Source organism: Anomalospiza imberbis, chromosome 20 (genome assembly GCF_031753505.1).
Source record: "Anomalospiza imberbis isolate Cuckoo-Finch-1a 21T00152 chromosome 20, ASM3175350v1, whole genome shotgun sequence".
Taxonomy (NCBI): domain Eukaryota; kingdom Metazoa; phylum Chordata; class Aves; order Passeriformes; family Viduidae; genus Anomalospiza; species Anomalospiza imberbis.
The window spans coordinates 3418785-3436228 of NC_089700.1; the positions used below are offsets into that span (position 1 = coordinate 3418785).

The 17444-nt window shown below is 55.6% G+C and overlaps 2 protein-coding genes across 2 annotated transcripts in view; one reads left to right on the forward strand and one right to left on the reverse strand.

The window, feature by feature from the left end:
• The window catches only part of LOC137485614 (glutamine-rich protein 2-like), an 86556-nt gene that overhangs the window by 26236 nt on the left and 42876 nt on the right, over positions 1-17444 (forward strand). The gene's annotated exons all lie outside the window — the stretch shown is intronic.
• LOC137485510 (ribonuclease Y-like) lies at positions 1221-2264 on the reverse strand. Its single transcript, XM_068210037.1, has 3 exons — positions 2106-2264; positions 1827-1918; positions 1221-1685 (listed from the first exon to the last, which is right to left on the reverse strand). The coding sequence occupies exons 1-3, from the start codon at positions 2205-2207 to the stop codon at positions 1523-1525; spliced, it is 357 nt and encodes a 118-aa protein (XP_068066138.1). The 5' UTR covers positions 2208-2264; the 3' UTR covers positions 1221-1522.

The window sequence follows — 17444 nt, forward strand, 5'->3', positions numbered from 1 at the left end:
CTCAGGCTGTCAAGTCCCAAAGGTGCCAGTTTGTCATGGTGGGGACGAGGTACCCCTCACCTTTTCTTCCACCACAACATTGAGCTGCTGCTGCATCTTATTCCAGTGCTGTTCCTGGCCTGAAATCTGGCTCTGCAACTCCTGCATCCTCTCATCGAGGCGCTCCATATTTGCGTCAAACTGGCTGCAATTGACTTTGCTGCCCAAAGCAGCTTTGTCCACCTTCTAGCAGATGGGAACAGCAGGAGAGCGGTGGGGAAAGGGATGAGGAACGACAGGCAGGGCCAGCACATGTGCAAGAGGGGCAGAGGAGAAGTGCTTCCTCCAGGCCATCATGCCCCTTTCAGGGTGCTGTGGCCCCATTTGCCCCATCACCCTGGTGAGTTTGGTCCCATCATCTGGAGGGTGAGGGACCCCACGAGCTCAGGAAATTCTCCCTCCCCAGGCCAGTTCTGCCACCCAGCCCCCAAGGGACAAGGGGCATTTGTCACCCTGCCTGGGAACCCCTTGGGCTGGTAGAGAGGCCCACTGCGACTGTACCATGTCCATTGCTGCCATCACGTCCTGCTCATTTGCCTTCTCCTTCTGCAGCTTCTCCAGAGACTGGAACAGCATCTTTCAGTACAGAAAGAAACCCATGACACCAGAGCAAGGTTGGAGCTGCCTCCTGGCCAGAACATAACCCACTCTCCCTGCCCAAAAACCTCAAGGAAAGACACTTGGAACCAGCACAGTGCTGAAAGGGTCAGCAGGGGACATTCTTGTGATTCCTGCCTGGAATCACAACAAGTGCCTGGGGCATGCTCTGGCACCACAGTTATTTCAGCCACACACCTCTATTGCTTTCTGCTTTTGTTCAGAGTCTTTCTGCAGGGTCCCAGAAACAAAGCTGAGCTTCTCACAGTCTCCTTTCATCTGTATAACTGTAGCCTCCATGTAGCGCAGCCGCTCATGGTCATGCTCCAGCTTCAGGGAAGGAAAAAACATGGTACGGAGCAAAAGGGAGTCTGGCTGCTCCACCGGGGCAGACCCGCATTTCTCAGCCAGTGGCCATGAGCTCTCAGTGTCAATAGGACGTTTGCATCAAGGCTTTAATCTCTGTCCATGCCACTGACTGGTCCAGGCCAATTTGGGCAGTTTGGGGTCTCCCCCAGACTACAGCACATCCAGCTAGGGGATGTCCTCAGCCCCCATGCTGCCAACAGCCTACCTGGCCCCAGTTCCTCATCATTTTCTTGAGTTTTCTCATGGCCATCTGCTGAGACTCCAGGGATTCCACCTTCTCCTGGAGTTTCTCGCAGTGCTGGAGGAGCTTCCCCAAATAGGCTCTAATGTTGAAGGTGCAACTGGAGCAGTCTCCATTCCCCCATTCCAGCTCCTCCAGTAGGCCCACAGTTGTCTCTCCTGTACCGCCAAGCTTCAGGAGAGGCAGAAGAAATTGGCTCAGAGATGGGATGAATGGAATCAGCAATGCTAGGTGGCACCAGCCAGTCAGAGAATATGGCCGGTAACCCCACCAGGACTAGTGCACCAAGCCAGCGGTGGTGGGAATGCTCCCCCAGGACCTCACCTGCTCGTCCACTTTCTTGGCTGTCTCAGTCACCAGCTGCTCCAGCGTGGTATACCTCATCTCCTGCTGCTCTCCCATCTTCTGCAGATCCTGCTTTGTCTCCTGCCTCAAAGCCCTGGCCAGCGGGATGGGGGCAAGGTCAGGGTTACCCCTGCAGGGCTGCTGGGCATCCTGTGCCTGCAAACCAGGATGCTCCCAGACCAGCAGGGCTCCCTTGCAGCCCCACAGGGTATGAAACCCACTCCTGTCCTCTTACTCAATTTGCTGAGAGATCTCCTTACTGCTCTCTTCTTTCCACCTGGCTGCGTCCTGCCTCAGCTTTTTAAGGTCCTCCTGCAGCTTCTTCATCTGGAAAGCCAGTAGCGGTAGAGTCAGGGCACGGACATCCTGCTGTCCCAGCGTGGGGGCCCTTCAGCTGCATGGGCAGACCCAGGGTCCTCCACCCGCTCCTGAGACCCTGATCCCAAACCCTGCTCTTGCAATCACATTGAAGGTCCCCATGGAAGCCTAAAGATTACATGACCCAACAGCTCACTAAGGCAAGGGACTCCTTCATCTTCTTTATGTCTCCTTCCATGCACATCTGCGTGGCCTTTATCCTGTCCATCTCCTCACGGAGATCCTGGATGAGAGCCATGTCCTAGGAGAGAGGAGTGGTGGCAGTGAGCCTCTGGGAGGGTCAGTGGGGACCTGCAAGGCCTTGACCCCTGCTGTGGTTTGTGGAGCCCCGGGGACAGCGCAGGGCCGGGCTCAGCCAGGCTGGCAGGGCTCTGCAGGCAGCACGGTCCGTGCATCTAGCAGGGCCAAGGGTACTGAGCCTCCAGCCAGCAGAGCCGAGGGTACAGGCTGCTGTCTCAGACCCAAAACATGCTCCCAGCAGCACTTCACCTTGTCCTGCATCTCCTGGATCTTCTTTATGTCCCCTGCCATGTAGGACTGTAGGAGAAAATGGTGAGAGAGGCAAGTTGTTGAATGTCTTTGAGGAAAACAATTTCACTACCACAGTGGTCTGCACAGACCTGGTCTTTCTGGATCTTCCTAATATGCTCTGAAAGGTGGGAAAGTTCTGCCTTTACCCCACCAATCTCCTCACGAAGGACCTGTGAAACAGTCCGAGGAGCAGGGATGTCAGAGGTGATGGCCAGGGCAGCAACAGCGCAAAGAGCCCTGCCCTGCCACGGGCAGCCCATGGCAATCCAGGTGGGCAGGGAGAGTCCCCGTGCCCCCTGCCCCAGCCCAGCTCAGTGCCAGAGCGCTGAAGCCCATGCAGATGGCAAAGAGCCCCTGCCAGGGGCTGTGCCGGGGCACTGAGGGCAGTGCCAAGCACTGCTGTCTGAGGAAGCGGGGAGGGGCTGTCTGGTGGGGGAGTGCCCCGGGGGCTGGGAAGAGCCCCTACCTTGGACATGTGTTCCCTGTACTCTTCCATCTCCTCCTTCATCTTTTTCACGTCAGTGGCCAGATCAGCAAGTGAGGGGCCACTCAGCTGGCCCGGCCACGGCTCCTGGCTGGTCAGGTACTGCCCGTCCAGGTGCTCCAGCATGGCCTGCAGCAGTTTTCGCATGGCTGCAAAGTTCATGGCCCCCTTCTGGGGCGCCCCGATGGCAAGATCCAGCATCTGGGAGAGGCTGAGTGTGTCCAGGGATGTTGCCATGTCTGCACACACAGACAGGGACTCTGTCCCTGATCTATCACAATCCTTCCTGCCCAGCTGGGTCTGTCAGGGGTGAGCAAACGCAATAATAAAAAGGATGAGCAGCCAACAGGCTCCTTCCTCCTTCCTTGTCCATCAGAGGACTGGAGCCTGCTCTGCTCATGCCCTTTGTCATCACAACTCCCGTTGCCAGGCAGCACAACAGCTCACCCCTGGGAGCCACTGGGTCACAGACTCATGAAGTCATAGAGTCATGGAATGACTTGGCCTGGAAGGGACCTCAAAGATTCTCTCTTTGCAATCCCTGCCACAGGCAGGAACACCTTCCACTAGACCAGGTTGCTCCAAGTGCCATCCAGCCTGGCCCTGGACACTTTCAGGAATGGGGCAGACACCATTTCTTTGGGCAACCTGTGCCAAGGCATCACGACCCTCGCAGGAAGATTTTCTTTCCAATTGCCCATCTAACCCTGCAGTCTCGCAGTGTGAAGCCATTCCCCCTTGCCCTGTCATTCAAGGCCCTTGTGCCAAGTCCCTCCCCAGCCCATTTGGAGCCCAGATCCAGAGATCCAGAGGATCTCTTCTGCTGGAGCGAAGCTGCTCCATAGCTAGAAGACAGGCATGTTGTGAGGCATGTTGTGACAGTCATGTTGTGTTTGCAGTTCCACATCATCCTGATCCAACAGGACAACTGGGTACTTGAGCATTCAACTTGGGGGTAATCGGTGACCTCCTTGTTGTCCTGGAACAGAGAGGACAAAGGGTGGAACATGAACAGTCTTTTTCTAGCCCGTGGTCCGTTCTGGGCTTCTTGTATTAAAAAGACAGTTGCTGCTACAAGTTAAAGGCAGCCAGGACATCTGTAACTTACACTGTCCACTTGTTTGGAAAAATATCTTATGGCCCCTTTCCATGTCCATAACCTCAGTGTTTGTGAACAAACAGCTCAAGAGGCTTGGTCAAGTCAGGTACTGCCTGTGCAGGGACGACATTAGAGCTCTCCTGAGGTCTCTGAAAGCCTCTGGCATTCTGGAGTGCACTGTAGCACCTCCTTGGTGTAGCACCTCCTTGGGGGTTTCTCAGGGCTGCATATAAAGCTCTTACCCTAGGCCAGAATTAGGAACCCAGAGCTCACACCAACCACCCATCCCCAGAAATGTTCTTCACTTGCAAACAGACCTTGGCTCTGGAGTATGGCAAATTGCCTCCATCCTTTCTGTTCCAAGGCTTGGCTGGCCCTGGGAAATGGTGAAGCTCAGCTACAGAACATGCTCTTTGGCACTCTGGGCCTTCTTCCTGGATACCCTGTCACTGGCTTGTCCCAAAAAGTTCAGCAAACTGAGGGTCATTTCAATGCATCTAGCTTCAGTTCCTGTAGCAATTAAAAGATCACCCACATACTGCAGCAAAGGGAGATCTTCATTCTCCTCCTCCCACACTGAAGTGACTGCTGGAGCCCTGGCTAGCTCTCTGAACTCCGGCGCCTCGCCAGGAGTGGGGAACTGCCTCGGTATGGGATTGAGCTGAGGCTGAACCTTTAGAGGCACTTGCTCTAAGGTGCCAGACACAAGCCACAACAGGGACCACGAGAGGAGAAAGGAGGAGGCTCTCCGTCTTGCGGTTCCACAAGGAACACTTTACTCCAGGTGAAGCCAGCTGAAACAAAGCGCCCCAGGCACTCCTGTGCAAAGGTGTAGTGCAGCTACAAGGCAGGGGGTGGATACCAACAGCTAACAAACAGGGAATCCTCAGAGGAGGAGTCAGGGGATTACATCAAGCGTCTGGGGCCAATTGGGGTAGGAGGGTGGAGAGGATGGGTCACATGGGCCAGTGGGGCTTCCAGGAATAGGAGCATTCCAAAGGGGTGCTGCAGACAGGGATTGGCCCAAGGTTTGAGTGGCAGAGAAGGTTCCGGAATCAAGGCGTGGACTGCCTTGACAGGCAGGGGGAGAGTTGGACCAAGGGGTGGGGAATGCCATGAGGGACAGCTTTGAGGGAAGCTAAAACCCAGGGGTAAACAAACTCGGGAGAACACGGGGGTACAGCAGGACGATCTCTTGGGAGGAAACAAAGATAAATGTACCCTTTGGGCTTCATCTGGGCCTTTGTGGTTGTTGCGGTGCCCTGCCCGTGGTGACTTACGCTGACAGTTCACCGCACAGCAAAGCCAGGCTTAGGGCCTGCTCCACAATGCAGGAAGAAACCAAGAACACGAGATGCCACAGACAGGACACCGACACAGCAGATGAAGAACTGGCTGAGCTGTAACTCAAGTCTTAAACTAAACTGATTAAAAGAAAAACAGCGAGGCCTCTCCTGTCCTGCCAGACTTTCAAGCGCTTTTCAGTCACTAAAGGGCTCCAAATGGGCTGGGGAGGGATGATCCTGAGCCATCCTGCATGGCTCAAGATGGTACTGGCGTTTATTAGCCAGGGATATACACGTTCTACTTTAGGCGGCCAGAGAGCCCCGTAACTGCCTTGGGCCACCGTTCCTTCTTTTAGACATTTCAAGGTTCCACTGACTATTACATATCTGCCACTTTTGCGTAATTTGAAACCCTCTTGGTAAGGTTTTCTAGCCAAACAACAATGTGAGGAGCATCCCTGTGAAAGGTATAAAATGAATGTGTCTTTATAAACAGAGTATCTGCATCTGCTTGTAGATAGGGCCATTGATTTAGAGATAGGGAAGTAATGGAAGAAATTATCAGTTCTGGAAAAGGTTACCAATTGACACGGACTTTACCTAAGCCAAGGCTGTGTTAAATTGCTGGATTAACAGAAAAAAAAACCCCAAAGATTCAATATGAATAGTGTTTTGTTTCAGAAAGAAAAATAAAAGTGGGAAGCAGGAAAGCGCATAGTAGAGTGGAACATAGAGCAGGCGATTTGGGAAGTCTGTACGGGTACCTCAGCGAATGAGGAAAGGAAGAGAGTGATGTGTCTGGGAAATTGTGACTAAAAGTGGGCTGCATCCTCCCCCAGTTTGGGAGCCCCCATGGGAACTACCCCATGGCCTCTCACTTTATTTGAATAATGTTACAGGACTTCTCAGTCACCCTTTTGGGCATAAACCTCTGGCATTGTGAATTTTTCCACACACCTGCAGTGTCCTTTCTCCGGTCACAGCACAGACGTTCCTCTGTGCTCGGATCCGTCCCAGCCCAGGCACACTGCGCTGCTCTGCGGGAATGGGGACACGGGGAAGCGGCACCCGGCGTGTGTCCCCCGTGTGTGCCCCCATGCCCCGCTGTGTTCCCCCGCCTAGGGAGCTGCTCTAGCCCGGGATGGCCGAGCTCATTCGCAGGGCCTCCCCGGCTTTGGGCAGGATCGGCCCCAGGCTGCGGGACACGCCGGGGGTGCCAGGCTGGAAAGCAGCTCTGGCTCCTGTCAGGGAGCAGTGGGCAGGGGCTGCCAGGCCGTGCTGGGCCAGCCCCTAACGCTGCCCCTCAGAAAGGAAGAGGAGGAGGAAGCTGACGAATGAGCTTGGAGTCTCCCAGTGCAGAGATGAAGGGACGAGTGCACTTGGGGGCCGGGGGTCGGGGCCAGCCGTCGGGAGCGGCTCCAAGCAACTCCTGAGTGGGCGTCAGGGCTGCCTGTAAGGATTTCAGCCGGCACCCGAGAGCAGCAGCGCCAGCAGTGCCAGCCGGGCCCCAGGGGGATGTGCGCGTGGCTTCCCAGCCCATCAGGGCCGCGGGCTGTGCAGCGCTGCTCCTGCTGCCACAGCAGGCCCAGGTGCTCAGAGCTGCCCCGCAGGCGCCACGGGACCAGCAGCAGCCTCAGGGCCTGGCCCAGGGCTCGATCTGCTCAGCCTGGTGGCACAGCCGCAGCAGGGGGGAAGGAGCTTAAGGAGCATCAGGGAGCCCAGGGAAGAGAGAGGCTGGTGAGACAAGGCTCTGCCTGCCATTTTAAGGGTTTTTATTAACTTAATACAACTAAAAAAAAATCATGTTTCTGAACACCATTGTCACAGGCGTTTCTCGCTTCTGACAAGATGTCCAAGATCGAGCGCTGGGAGCTGAGTCCTTTCCAGCTGGCTGGGGGCTGTTGATGTCCGGCGGGGCTGGAGAGGCTGGACGAGCCCTGGTGCCCATGAGATGTGTCGGGGGGCTGTGCTTGGCCGGTGCTCTCGTGAGACGGCAGGGCCTGGGGGTTGAAGGGCAAGGGTGAGCCTACAGGTGCTGCCCCCCCCACCAGTACTCAAGCTCTTGTCCCACACTGGCCATGGCATTTCTCCCACCTTACTCCAGCTCCAAGCTCAGTTGCCCCATGAGCCAGTCCTCCTGCTCCATTCTGTTTCTGCCCCTTCCTTCTTACTCCCAGCTCAAAATACCTATGCCCCATAAAGCAGCTCGGCACACAGAGCCCTACTCATCCCGCAGGCGGTACCCAGCAGATAATCAGCCCCCTGTCCTCCTTAACCCCTATGCCCTAACAGGGCCATACCTGATGCATGCTGTGTCCTGATCGCCATAGGATGCTGGTCATTGTGGCCCCTTGAGATGTGTCCATCCCTGTCCAGCAGCTGGGTCACACTGGGCTGAGGAGGAGAGAGCAGCTGGCTGCAAAGCAGGGCCCAATCCAGCATCCCCCAATAATCCTCCCAACCCAGGTCTCCCTGGGGACTGAAGGCACAGATTCCCCCTGGATAGTCAGCAACGCTATCAAGCTTCAGTCAACAGTTTGTGTCCACACCTTCATCATCCCTACCTTGTTGGGGAGACGCTGCAGCTGTGCAGTTTTATGTGCGGAAGCCTTGATGTTCTGCATCGTGGAGCTGCTGCTCTGATGGTCCCCAGAGCTCTGTGGCACACGGGGGTCACTGCCATGGGCCACCGGCCTCCTGTGGGATGGGGCAGAGGACACTCAGTGCCCAGCCCTGTGGCATCCCAGGCTTCACCCTGCTGTGCCCGGGAGGGGCCTGGCAGTGCTGCCTGCAGGGCCATGTCCCTCCCAGCTCCTGTCCACCTGCTGCAGGAGCCCCAAGCCCATCCCAGTAGGCTGGATCTGCTGGCTCTGTCCCCACAGCCAGCTCTGCTGGCCATGGCCATGGCAGGTCCATGTGCACAGGGCACCAGCGGGCAGGAGCTGGCCTGTCCCAGCTGCAGGGCTTGGTTTTGGGAACTCCTTTCACAGAAGGCACACGGCTGCCCACCAAGTCTGAGCTCAGATTGAAAACAGGCACAGCTCATCAGATGTGCTTTCAGCAGCCTTGGGACAGAGAGGTGGGCCAGACAGGGCAGTGCAAGGCAAAAAATGCAAAACCCTCCAGAGCTGGGGGCAGCAGTGGCCCTCCACAGCTGCCTTCTGCTCCCCTGCCCTGCCCTGCCCAGTCCCCCCCAAGCTCCTCTGCCCCAGCCCAGGCAAGAGCCCTCCTTGCTGTGTCAGGGCTAGCCTGCACCCCGGGAGCTGGGGATGTGTCCTCGGGGCCCTTACCTTTGGCTGTGCTGTGGCTCCTTGCTGGGGGGCAGCGGCTGCAAATACGGGAGTGTCTCGGGGTACCTGGGGAGGGCAGGAGTCACAGGTGTGTGACAGGGGACAAACAAGCTGTTCCTGTTGGAGGCAGCACCCCCAAACCCAGAGGACTGTACCCCATGGTATCCTGCTGCCTGTAGCCCTTGGGATGAGCCCCCACACCCCTGCTGATGGCAGGGCTGCAGAGGGGGCTCCCCACATCAGAGCCTCCCAAGCAGACACTGTCACCCCCGTGCCCAGCACGGCGGTCACTGCTGGCACCCCTCTCCGCCCATCACGGCCCCGCTGCCCGCGATGCACTGCTGCTACTCACTGGCCAGGAACCTGCACGGCGAGCATGCGGTCGCAGGACAGGCACGTGAAAGGGACTGGCAGCTGCCTAAGGAGGGTGAGAGAAGAGGGCTGGCTGAGCTCCTGGGGCCACAGCCCTGCCCGCACACAGGCAGCAGCTGGCTGGCAGCAGCCAGGTGCCGGGCAGGTCACTGCACAGGGTCACGGCGTTTGCAGGGTGACCCGTGGGCTGTTGAGCCTGTTTCTCCCCATCCCCAACGTGCTGGCTGGTGCCAGGTGAAGGGCACAGGCACCCGTGGCACCATCCCAAGCAGCCCCTGCGGCGCTTTCAGCCCCTCTCTGGCACCAAAGTCCCCTGTGTGCCTGGCCAGGAGGGCAGGGCACGACCCAGCCATGGGACACTGCTGGTCACAGCCCTGCCTGGGTGTTGCCATCTCCCAGCCTGGCTTCTGGGAGCCTTTGCACCCACAGCCCCATTGTGCTTTGGGAGGGCTCTGTCCTGCAGGTGCCCTGTCCTCATTGCCTCCTTTCCTGTGTGGGACCTGCTGCTGGTGGAAGGAGAAGGTGCAGCTGCTTCATCAGCATCCCCGTGGCTCATGTAGCAGCTGGATTGGTCCCAAGGCAGGGGAGCACACGGGCAGTGTGTGGGGCAGCTGGAGGGAACGGGACCATGGCTGTCCCCAGAGCCATCAGAATCTCCGTCACACTCACTTCTTAATCCCAGCAGCGTTTTCACGCATCAGCCTGTTCTCAAGCTCCTCCATGTTCCTGTTCAAGACCTTGTCCATCTGGGAGCTGAAAGTCTTCAGCTCCAGGCGATCCAGCTGTGAACAGGTGCACAGCCTCAGCCAGCTGCCCCGGGATGTGACACGGAGCTCTCCAGGGAAATGCCTGGAGGGGGATCCTCAGAGGGATGCTGCCTCAGGCTGTCAAGTCCCAAAGGTGCCAGTTTGTCATGGTGGGGACGAGGTACCCCTCACCTTTTCTTCCACCACAACATTGAGCTGCTGCTGCATCTTATTCCAGTGCTGTTCCTGGCCTGAAATCTGGCTCTGCAACTCCTGCATCCTCTCATCGAGGCGCTCCATATTTGCGTCAAACTGGCTGCAATTGACTTTGCTGCCCAAAGCAGCTTTGTCCACCTTCTAGCAGATGGGAACAGCAGGAGAGCGGTGGGGAAAGGGATGAGGAACGACAGGCAGGGCCAGCACATGTGCAAGAGGGGCAGAGGAGAAGTGCTTCCTCCAGGCCATCATGCCCCTTTCAGGGTGCTGTGGCCCCATTTGCCCCATCACCCTGGTGAGTTTGGTCCCATCATCTGGAGGGTGAGGGACCCCACGAGCTCAGGAAATTCTCCCTCCCCAGGCCAGTTCTGCCACCCAGCCCCCAAGGGACAAGGGGCATTTGTCACCCTGCCTGGGAACCCCTTGGGCTGGTAGAGAGGCCCACTGCGACTGTACCATGTCCATTGCTGCCATCACGTCCTGCTCATTTGCCTTCTCCTTCTGCAGCTTCTCCAGAGACTGGAACAGCATCTTTCAGTACAGAAAGAAACCCATGACACCAGAGCAAGGTTGGAGCTGCCTCCTGGCCAGAACATAACCCACTCTCCCTGCCCAAAAACCTCAAGGAAAGACACTTGGAACCAGCACAGTGCTGAAAGGGTCAGCAGGGGACATTCTTGTGATTCCTGCCTGGAATCACAACAAGTGCCTGGGGCATGCTCTGGCACCACAGTTATTTCAGCCACACACCTCTATTGCTTTCTGCTTTTGTTCAGAGTCTTTCTGCAGGGTCCCAGAAACAAAGCTGAGCTTCTCACAGTCTCCTTTCATCTGTATAACTGTAGCCTCCATGTAGCGCAGCCGCTCATGGTCATGCTCCAGCTTCAGGGAAGGAAAAAACATGGTACGGAGCAAAAGGGAGTCTGGCTGCTCCACCGGGGCAGACCCGCATTTCTCAGCCAGTGGCCATGAGCTCTCAGTGTCAATAGGACGTTTGCATCAAGGCTTTAATCTCTGTCCATGCCACTGACTGGTCCAGGCCAATTTGGGCAGTTTGGGGTCTCCCCCAGACTACAGCACATCCAGCTAGGGGATGTCCTCAGCCCCCATGCTGCCAACAGCCTACCTGGCCCCAGTTCCTCATCATTTTCTTGAGTTTTCTCATGGCCATCTGCTGAGACTCCAGGGATTCCACCTTCTCCTGGAGTTTCTCGCAGTGCTGGAGGAGCTTCCCCAAATAGGCTCTAATGTTGAAGGTGCAACTGGAGCAGTCTCCATTCCCCCATTCCAGCTCCTCCAGTAGGCCCACAGTTGTCTCTCCTGTACCGCCAAGCTTCAGGAGAGGCAGAAGAAATTGGCTCAGAGATGGGATGAATGGAATCAGCAATGCTAGGTGGCACCAGCCAGTCAGAGAATATGGCCGGTAACCCCACCAGGACTAGTGCACCAAGCCAGCGGTGGTGGGAATGCTCCCCCAGGACCTCACCTGCTCGTCCACTTTCTTGGCTGTCTCAGTCACCAGCTGCTCCAGCGTGGTATACCTCATCTCCTGCTGCTCTCCCATCTTCTGCAGATCCTGCTTTGTCTCCTGCCTCAAAGCCCTGGCCAGCGGGATGGGGGCAAGGTCAGGGTTACCCCTGCAGGGCTGCTGGGCATCCTGTGCCTGCAAACCAGGATGCTCCCAGACCAGCAGGGCTCCCTTGCAGCCCCACAGGGTATGAAACCCACTCCTGTCCTCTTACTCAATTTGCTGAGAGATCTCCTTACTGCTCTCTTCTTTCCACCTGGCTGCGTCCTGCCTCAGCTTTTTAAGGTCCTCCTGCAGCTTCTTCATCTGGAAAGCCAGTAGCGGTAGAGTCAGGGCACGGACATCCTGCTGTCCCAGCGTGGGGGCCCTTCAGCTGCATGGGCAGACCCAGGGTCCTCCACCCGCTCCTGAGACCCTGATCCCAAACCCTGCTCTTGCAATCACATTGAAGGTCCCCATGGAAGCCTAAAGATTACATGACCCAACAGCTCACTAAGGCAAGGGACTCCTTCATCTTCTTTATGTCTCCTTCCATGCACATCTGCGTGGCCTTTATCCTGTCCATCTCCTCACGGAGATCCTGGATGAGAGCCATGTCCTAGGAGAGAGGAGTGGTGGCAGTGAGCCTCTGGGAGGGTCAGTGGGGACCTGCAAGGCCTTGACCCCTGCTGTGGTTTGTGGAGCCCCGGGGACAGCACAGGGCCGGGCTCAGCCAGGCTGGCAGGGCTCTGCAGGCAGCACGGTCCGTGCATCTAGCAGGGCCAAGGGTACTGAGCCTCCAGCCAGCAGAGCCGAGGGTACAGGCTGCTGTCTCAGACCCAAAACTTGCTCCCAGCAGCACTTCACCTTGTCCTGCATCTCCTGGATCTTCTTTATGTCCCCTGCCATGTAGGACTGTAGGAGAAAATGGTGAGAGAGGCAAGTTGTTGAGTGTCTTTGAGGAAAACAATTTCACTACCACAGTGGTCTGCACAGACCTGGTCTTTCTGGATCTTCCTAATATGCTCTGAAAGGTGGGAAAGTTCTGCCTTTACCCCACCAATCTCCTCACGAAGGACCTGTGAAACAGTCCGAGGAGCAGGGATGTCAGAGGTGATGGCCAGGGCAGCAACAGCGCAAAGAGCCCTGCCCTGCCACGGGCAGCCCATGGCAATCCAGGTGGGCAGGGAGAGTCCCAGTGCCCCCTGCCCCAGCCCAGCTCAGTGCCAGAGCGCTGAAGCCCATGCAGATGGCAAAGAGCCCCTGCCAGGGGCTGTGCCGGGGCACTGAGGGCAGTGCCAAGCACTGCTGTCTGAGGAAGCGGGGAGGGGCTGTCTGGTGGGGGAGTGCCCCGGGGGCTGGGAAGAGCCTCTACCTTGGACATGTGTTCCCTGTACTCTTCCATCTCCTCCTTCATCTTTTTCACGTCAGTGGCCAGATCAGCAAGTGAGGGGCCACTCAGCTGGCCCGGCCACGGCTCCTGGCTGGTCAGGTACTGCCCGTCCAGGTGCTCCAGCATGGCCTGCAGCAGTTTTCGCATGGCTGCAAAGTTAATGGCCCCCTTCTGGGGCGCCCCGATGGCAAGATCCAGCATCTGGGAGAGGCTGAGTGTGTCCAGGGATGTTGCCATGTCTGCACACACAGACAGGGACTCTGTCCCTGATCTATCACAATCCTTCCTGCCCAGCTGGGTCTGTCAGGGGTGAGCAAACGCAGTAATAAAAAGGATGAGCAGCCAACAGGCTCCTTCCTCCTTCCTTGTCCATCAGAGGACTGGAGCCTGCTCTGCTCATGCCCTTTGTCATCACAACTCCCGTTGCCAGGCAGCACAACAGCTCACCCCTGTGAGCCACTGGGTCACAGACACATGAAGTCATAGAGTCATGGAATGACTTGGGCTGGAAGGGACCTCAAAGATTCTCTCTTTGCAATCCCCTGCCACAGGCAGGAACACCTTCCACTAGACCAGGTTGCTCCAAGTGCCATCCAGCCTGGCCCTGGACACTTTCAGGAATGGGGCAGACACCATTTCTTTGGGCAACCTGTGCCAAGGCATCGCGACCCTCGCAGGAAGATTTTCTTTCCAATTGCCCATCTAACCCTGCAGTCTCGCAGTGTGAAGCCATTCCCCCTTGCCCTGTCATTCAAGGCCCTTGTGCCAAGTCCCTCCCCAGCCCATTTGGAGCCCTTTAGTGACTGAAAAGCGCTTGAAAGTCTGGCAGGACAGGAGAGGCCTCGCTGTTTTTCTTTTAATCAGTTTAAGACTTGAGTTACAGCTAAGCCAGTTCTTCATCTGCTGTGTCGGTGTCCCGTCTGTGGCATCTCGTGTTCTTGGTTTCTTCCTGCATTGTGGAGCAGGCCCTAAGCCTGGCTTTGCTGTGCGGTGAACTGTCAGCGTGAGTCACCACGGGCAGGGCACCGCAACAACCACAAAGGCCCAGATGAAGCCCAAAGGGTACATTTATCTTTGTTTCCTCACCAAGAGAGGGATCCCCCAGGCAGCTCCTGGGCAGAGGCCACGGGTAGGGCCAGCAGCCCCACAGAGCTCAGTCCCTGGCAGAGAATCACCAACCTGCTGCTTTCACCTGGGTTTCAGACCTGGCTACTGGCTGGTTTGGCACAGCAAAGCCAGGGCCTGGTTTGGAGCATCCACTGGGATCAGCCTTTGCCAGGGAAGCAGTGGGGTGCTGTTCCTCATGCCGGAGGTGCAGGAGGACCCCCGTGAGCCCCTCGCTGAGCTACAGGCTTGTTGGGGCATAGACTCCTTCCTCCTCTGGAGTTCAGGGCAAAGAGTCTCCGTGGGTGAAGCCTTTGTACAGTTTCCTCCGAGTCAGGGTTTATGTCAGCTTGACAGTCCCTAAAGAAGACAATGAAATCATTTCTCCTGCCAATGTCCCCAAGACTGTGAGGGAAGACAAACCAGGATCTTCCCTTGCACACCTGCATCCACCCCCGTCTGCCCCTTTCCAAAACATGCTCTGTTCACCCCTAATCCTTCCTGCTCCAAAGCTCTACAGCAGGTGAAGGGGCTTGCGATATTATAACTTTTAATTAATTTTTATAATTAATCTTTAGCAGTGTAAGTCCAACTCTTAGCCAACAGGTAGCTAAACTTCTTTTCAGAGGGGGTTATTATTAGAGTTTGATTGGGAAAATCAGGGAAACTATTAGTTTTGCTAAACTAACACTTCAAAGCTTCAGTGAACAAAGCTGAAAAGTGGACATGTAAAATGCAGGATTTACAGCCCTCCAAGGAGTTGTTGTTGCAGAGACCAGAAGACAAAGAAGAGATTAATAAAAGAAAATTCAGTAAATGCCGGATAACTCCATGCCTTGGAAAAAGATAATAATAGAGAGGCAGAAAAATGTGGGCTCATTAGGATGAGAAGCAAGAAAGCTCTAACCAGTAGAGGTTAGAGTACTAACTAATGAAGAGAATGATGTGATTTAGAATGGAGGACCATTGATTTCTTTGTTTGCTAGAAACAGATAACTAAGTGAAAAGTTTTGTGCCCGTGTGTGGCTGGAACTACCCGCTCCACATGCCCTGACCAGCGCAAAGTAACACTTAACTCGCCAGTACTAAAACCATCGTGTTTGAGGATTTCATTTATCCCGGTTTTGGCGACCGTTTCTAGTGACCCGGATGGAACCATGCTCCTTCTTTTGCTCCATGGATTCACGGGATCGAGAGGACTCCAGTGCACTCCAAAGATTTTTCAGGGAGATCCTCCGATGCCCTAATCCAGTGAGTTCAAGGCAGAGACCCCTGGGATTTCAGTAAGGTACTTGCAGACCCACTGTTAACTCCAGGTGGAGGAATTGTGGCAATGGCAAAAGTGGGGGAAGAGGCTGAGAGAGGGCATGCTCAGAATGTTCAGCGGGGATCAGTCTTTCCCTCCTGCACATCCCTGGTGGGAAGGGGTGGAAAACACTGCCACTGTGTTGGTGCGGACCAACGGAATTCCAGGGAAGTCAAAAGCAGTGGAACCAGCAAGGATTCAGTTGGAGCTTGACGGAAAACTGGTCAGGGAGAAAAATTATTCTTTGAGGTTAGAAGCTAGAAGAGGGTTAGATGAATGAATTGCTGAGTTTTGCAAGATGGATCACTGAGGGCATGTGAGTCACAATATAGGACACCTCTCCTGCCAGTAAAGGAGCCACATACTGATGAACCCAGGCCAGTAGAAGATGTCAGAGCTGTCAGTAAAATAGTGTGGGACTTAGACCCAGTGGTAGCAAGTCCTTGTACACTTTTAAGCCCAATTAAGGAATCTGATGAGTCCACTGTTGTGGATGTTAAGGATGCTTTTTCTGCATTGCCCTTGAAACTGAAAGTCAGCTCTTGTTTGTCATTCAATGGGAAGTTCCTTGATGGGCCATGAAACCCAACTGAAGTGGAACGTTCTTTCTCCAAGGTTCAAAAACCACCCCACATTGTTTGAGAACTCTTTCAATTGGAGACGAGTTAGGAGGAAACATCTCCTAACAGACAACAGGTTTTGGCACTCCCTCCCACAGCAAGGAATTTTTGGAAGAAAGTGCAAAAGCTGTTTATTTAGCACACAGAGTGCAGGCAGGCACGGGAAGCAGAATGAATAATGTTAGCTATCCAAACCTTCTCTCTGTGTAGAAAGCTGGTGGATTCACAGTTCCTTCTGTAGGAGCGGCTCAGCTCCTCCCGAGTCTGGAGCCAGGACACCAGTCCCAGGGCCCCCCCTCCGGGCTGGGACACAGGGCTCCCAGTGATGTTCTGGTGTTTTGGGCCGGGGAAAAGCCGAACAGTTCCAGGAGAAAAAGCCACCGTGCTGGGAAATCTTCCTGCATTGTCAAACAAACAAGAAGCCAGCTAAAAGCAAAGATGTACTCCCTCTGTCCATGCTGCACAAGACAGCTGAGCGAGCCTGGGGGAGGATGTGTGAAAACCACACCAAAAGAATTCCACCAGCTTTCCACCCCTCTCTCAGGCCTAGCTTAAAGCTACAGGACCCGTGTCCGGGCATAAAGCAGACAGTAGGGGCACAGTATCACACTGTCACCCCAAGACAAGAACCAGCTGGCAAAAGAATTGGAGGCACGGTGTTGCGGTTTGAATTAATGTTATCGATTCCTTGTTAACTGGTTCGTCCTGCTGTACCCCCGGGTTCTCCCCGAGTTTGTTTACCCCTGGGTTTTAGCTTCCCTCAAAGCTGTCCCTCATGGCATTCCCCACCCCTTGGTCCAACTCTTCCCCTGCCCGTCAAGGCAGTCCACGCCTTGATTCCGGAACCTTCTCTGCCACTCAAACCTTGGGCCAATCCCTGTCTGCAGCACCCCTTTGGAATGCTCCTATTCCTGGAAGCCCCACTGGCCCATGTGACCCATCCTCTCCACCCTCCTACCCCAATTGGCCCCAGACGCTTGATGTAATCCCCTGACTCCTCCTCTGAGGATTCCCTGTTTGTTAGCTGTTGGTATCCACCCCCTGCCTTGTAGCTGCACTACACCCTTTGCACAGGAGTGCCTGGGGCGCTTTGTTTCAGCTGGCTTCACCTGGAGTAAAGTGTTCCTTGTGGAACCGCAAGTCGGAGAGCCTCCTCCTTTCTCCTCTCGTGGTCCCTGTTGTGGCTTGTGTCTGGCACCTTAGAGCAAGTGCCTCTAAAGGTTCAGCCTCAGCTCAATCCCCATACCGAGGCAGTTCCCCACTCCTGGCGAGGCGCCGGAGTTCAGAGAGCTAGCCAGGGCTCCAGCAGCCACTTCAGTGTGGGAGGAGGAGAATGAAGATCTCCCTTTGCTGCAGTATGTGGGTGATCTTTTAATTGCTACAGGAACTGAAGCTAGATGCATTGAAATGACCCTCAGTTTGCTGAACTTTTTGGGACAAGCCAGTGACAGGGTATCCAGGAAGAAGGCCCAGAGTGCCAAAGAGCATGTTCTGTAGCTGAGCTTCACCATTTCCCAGGGC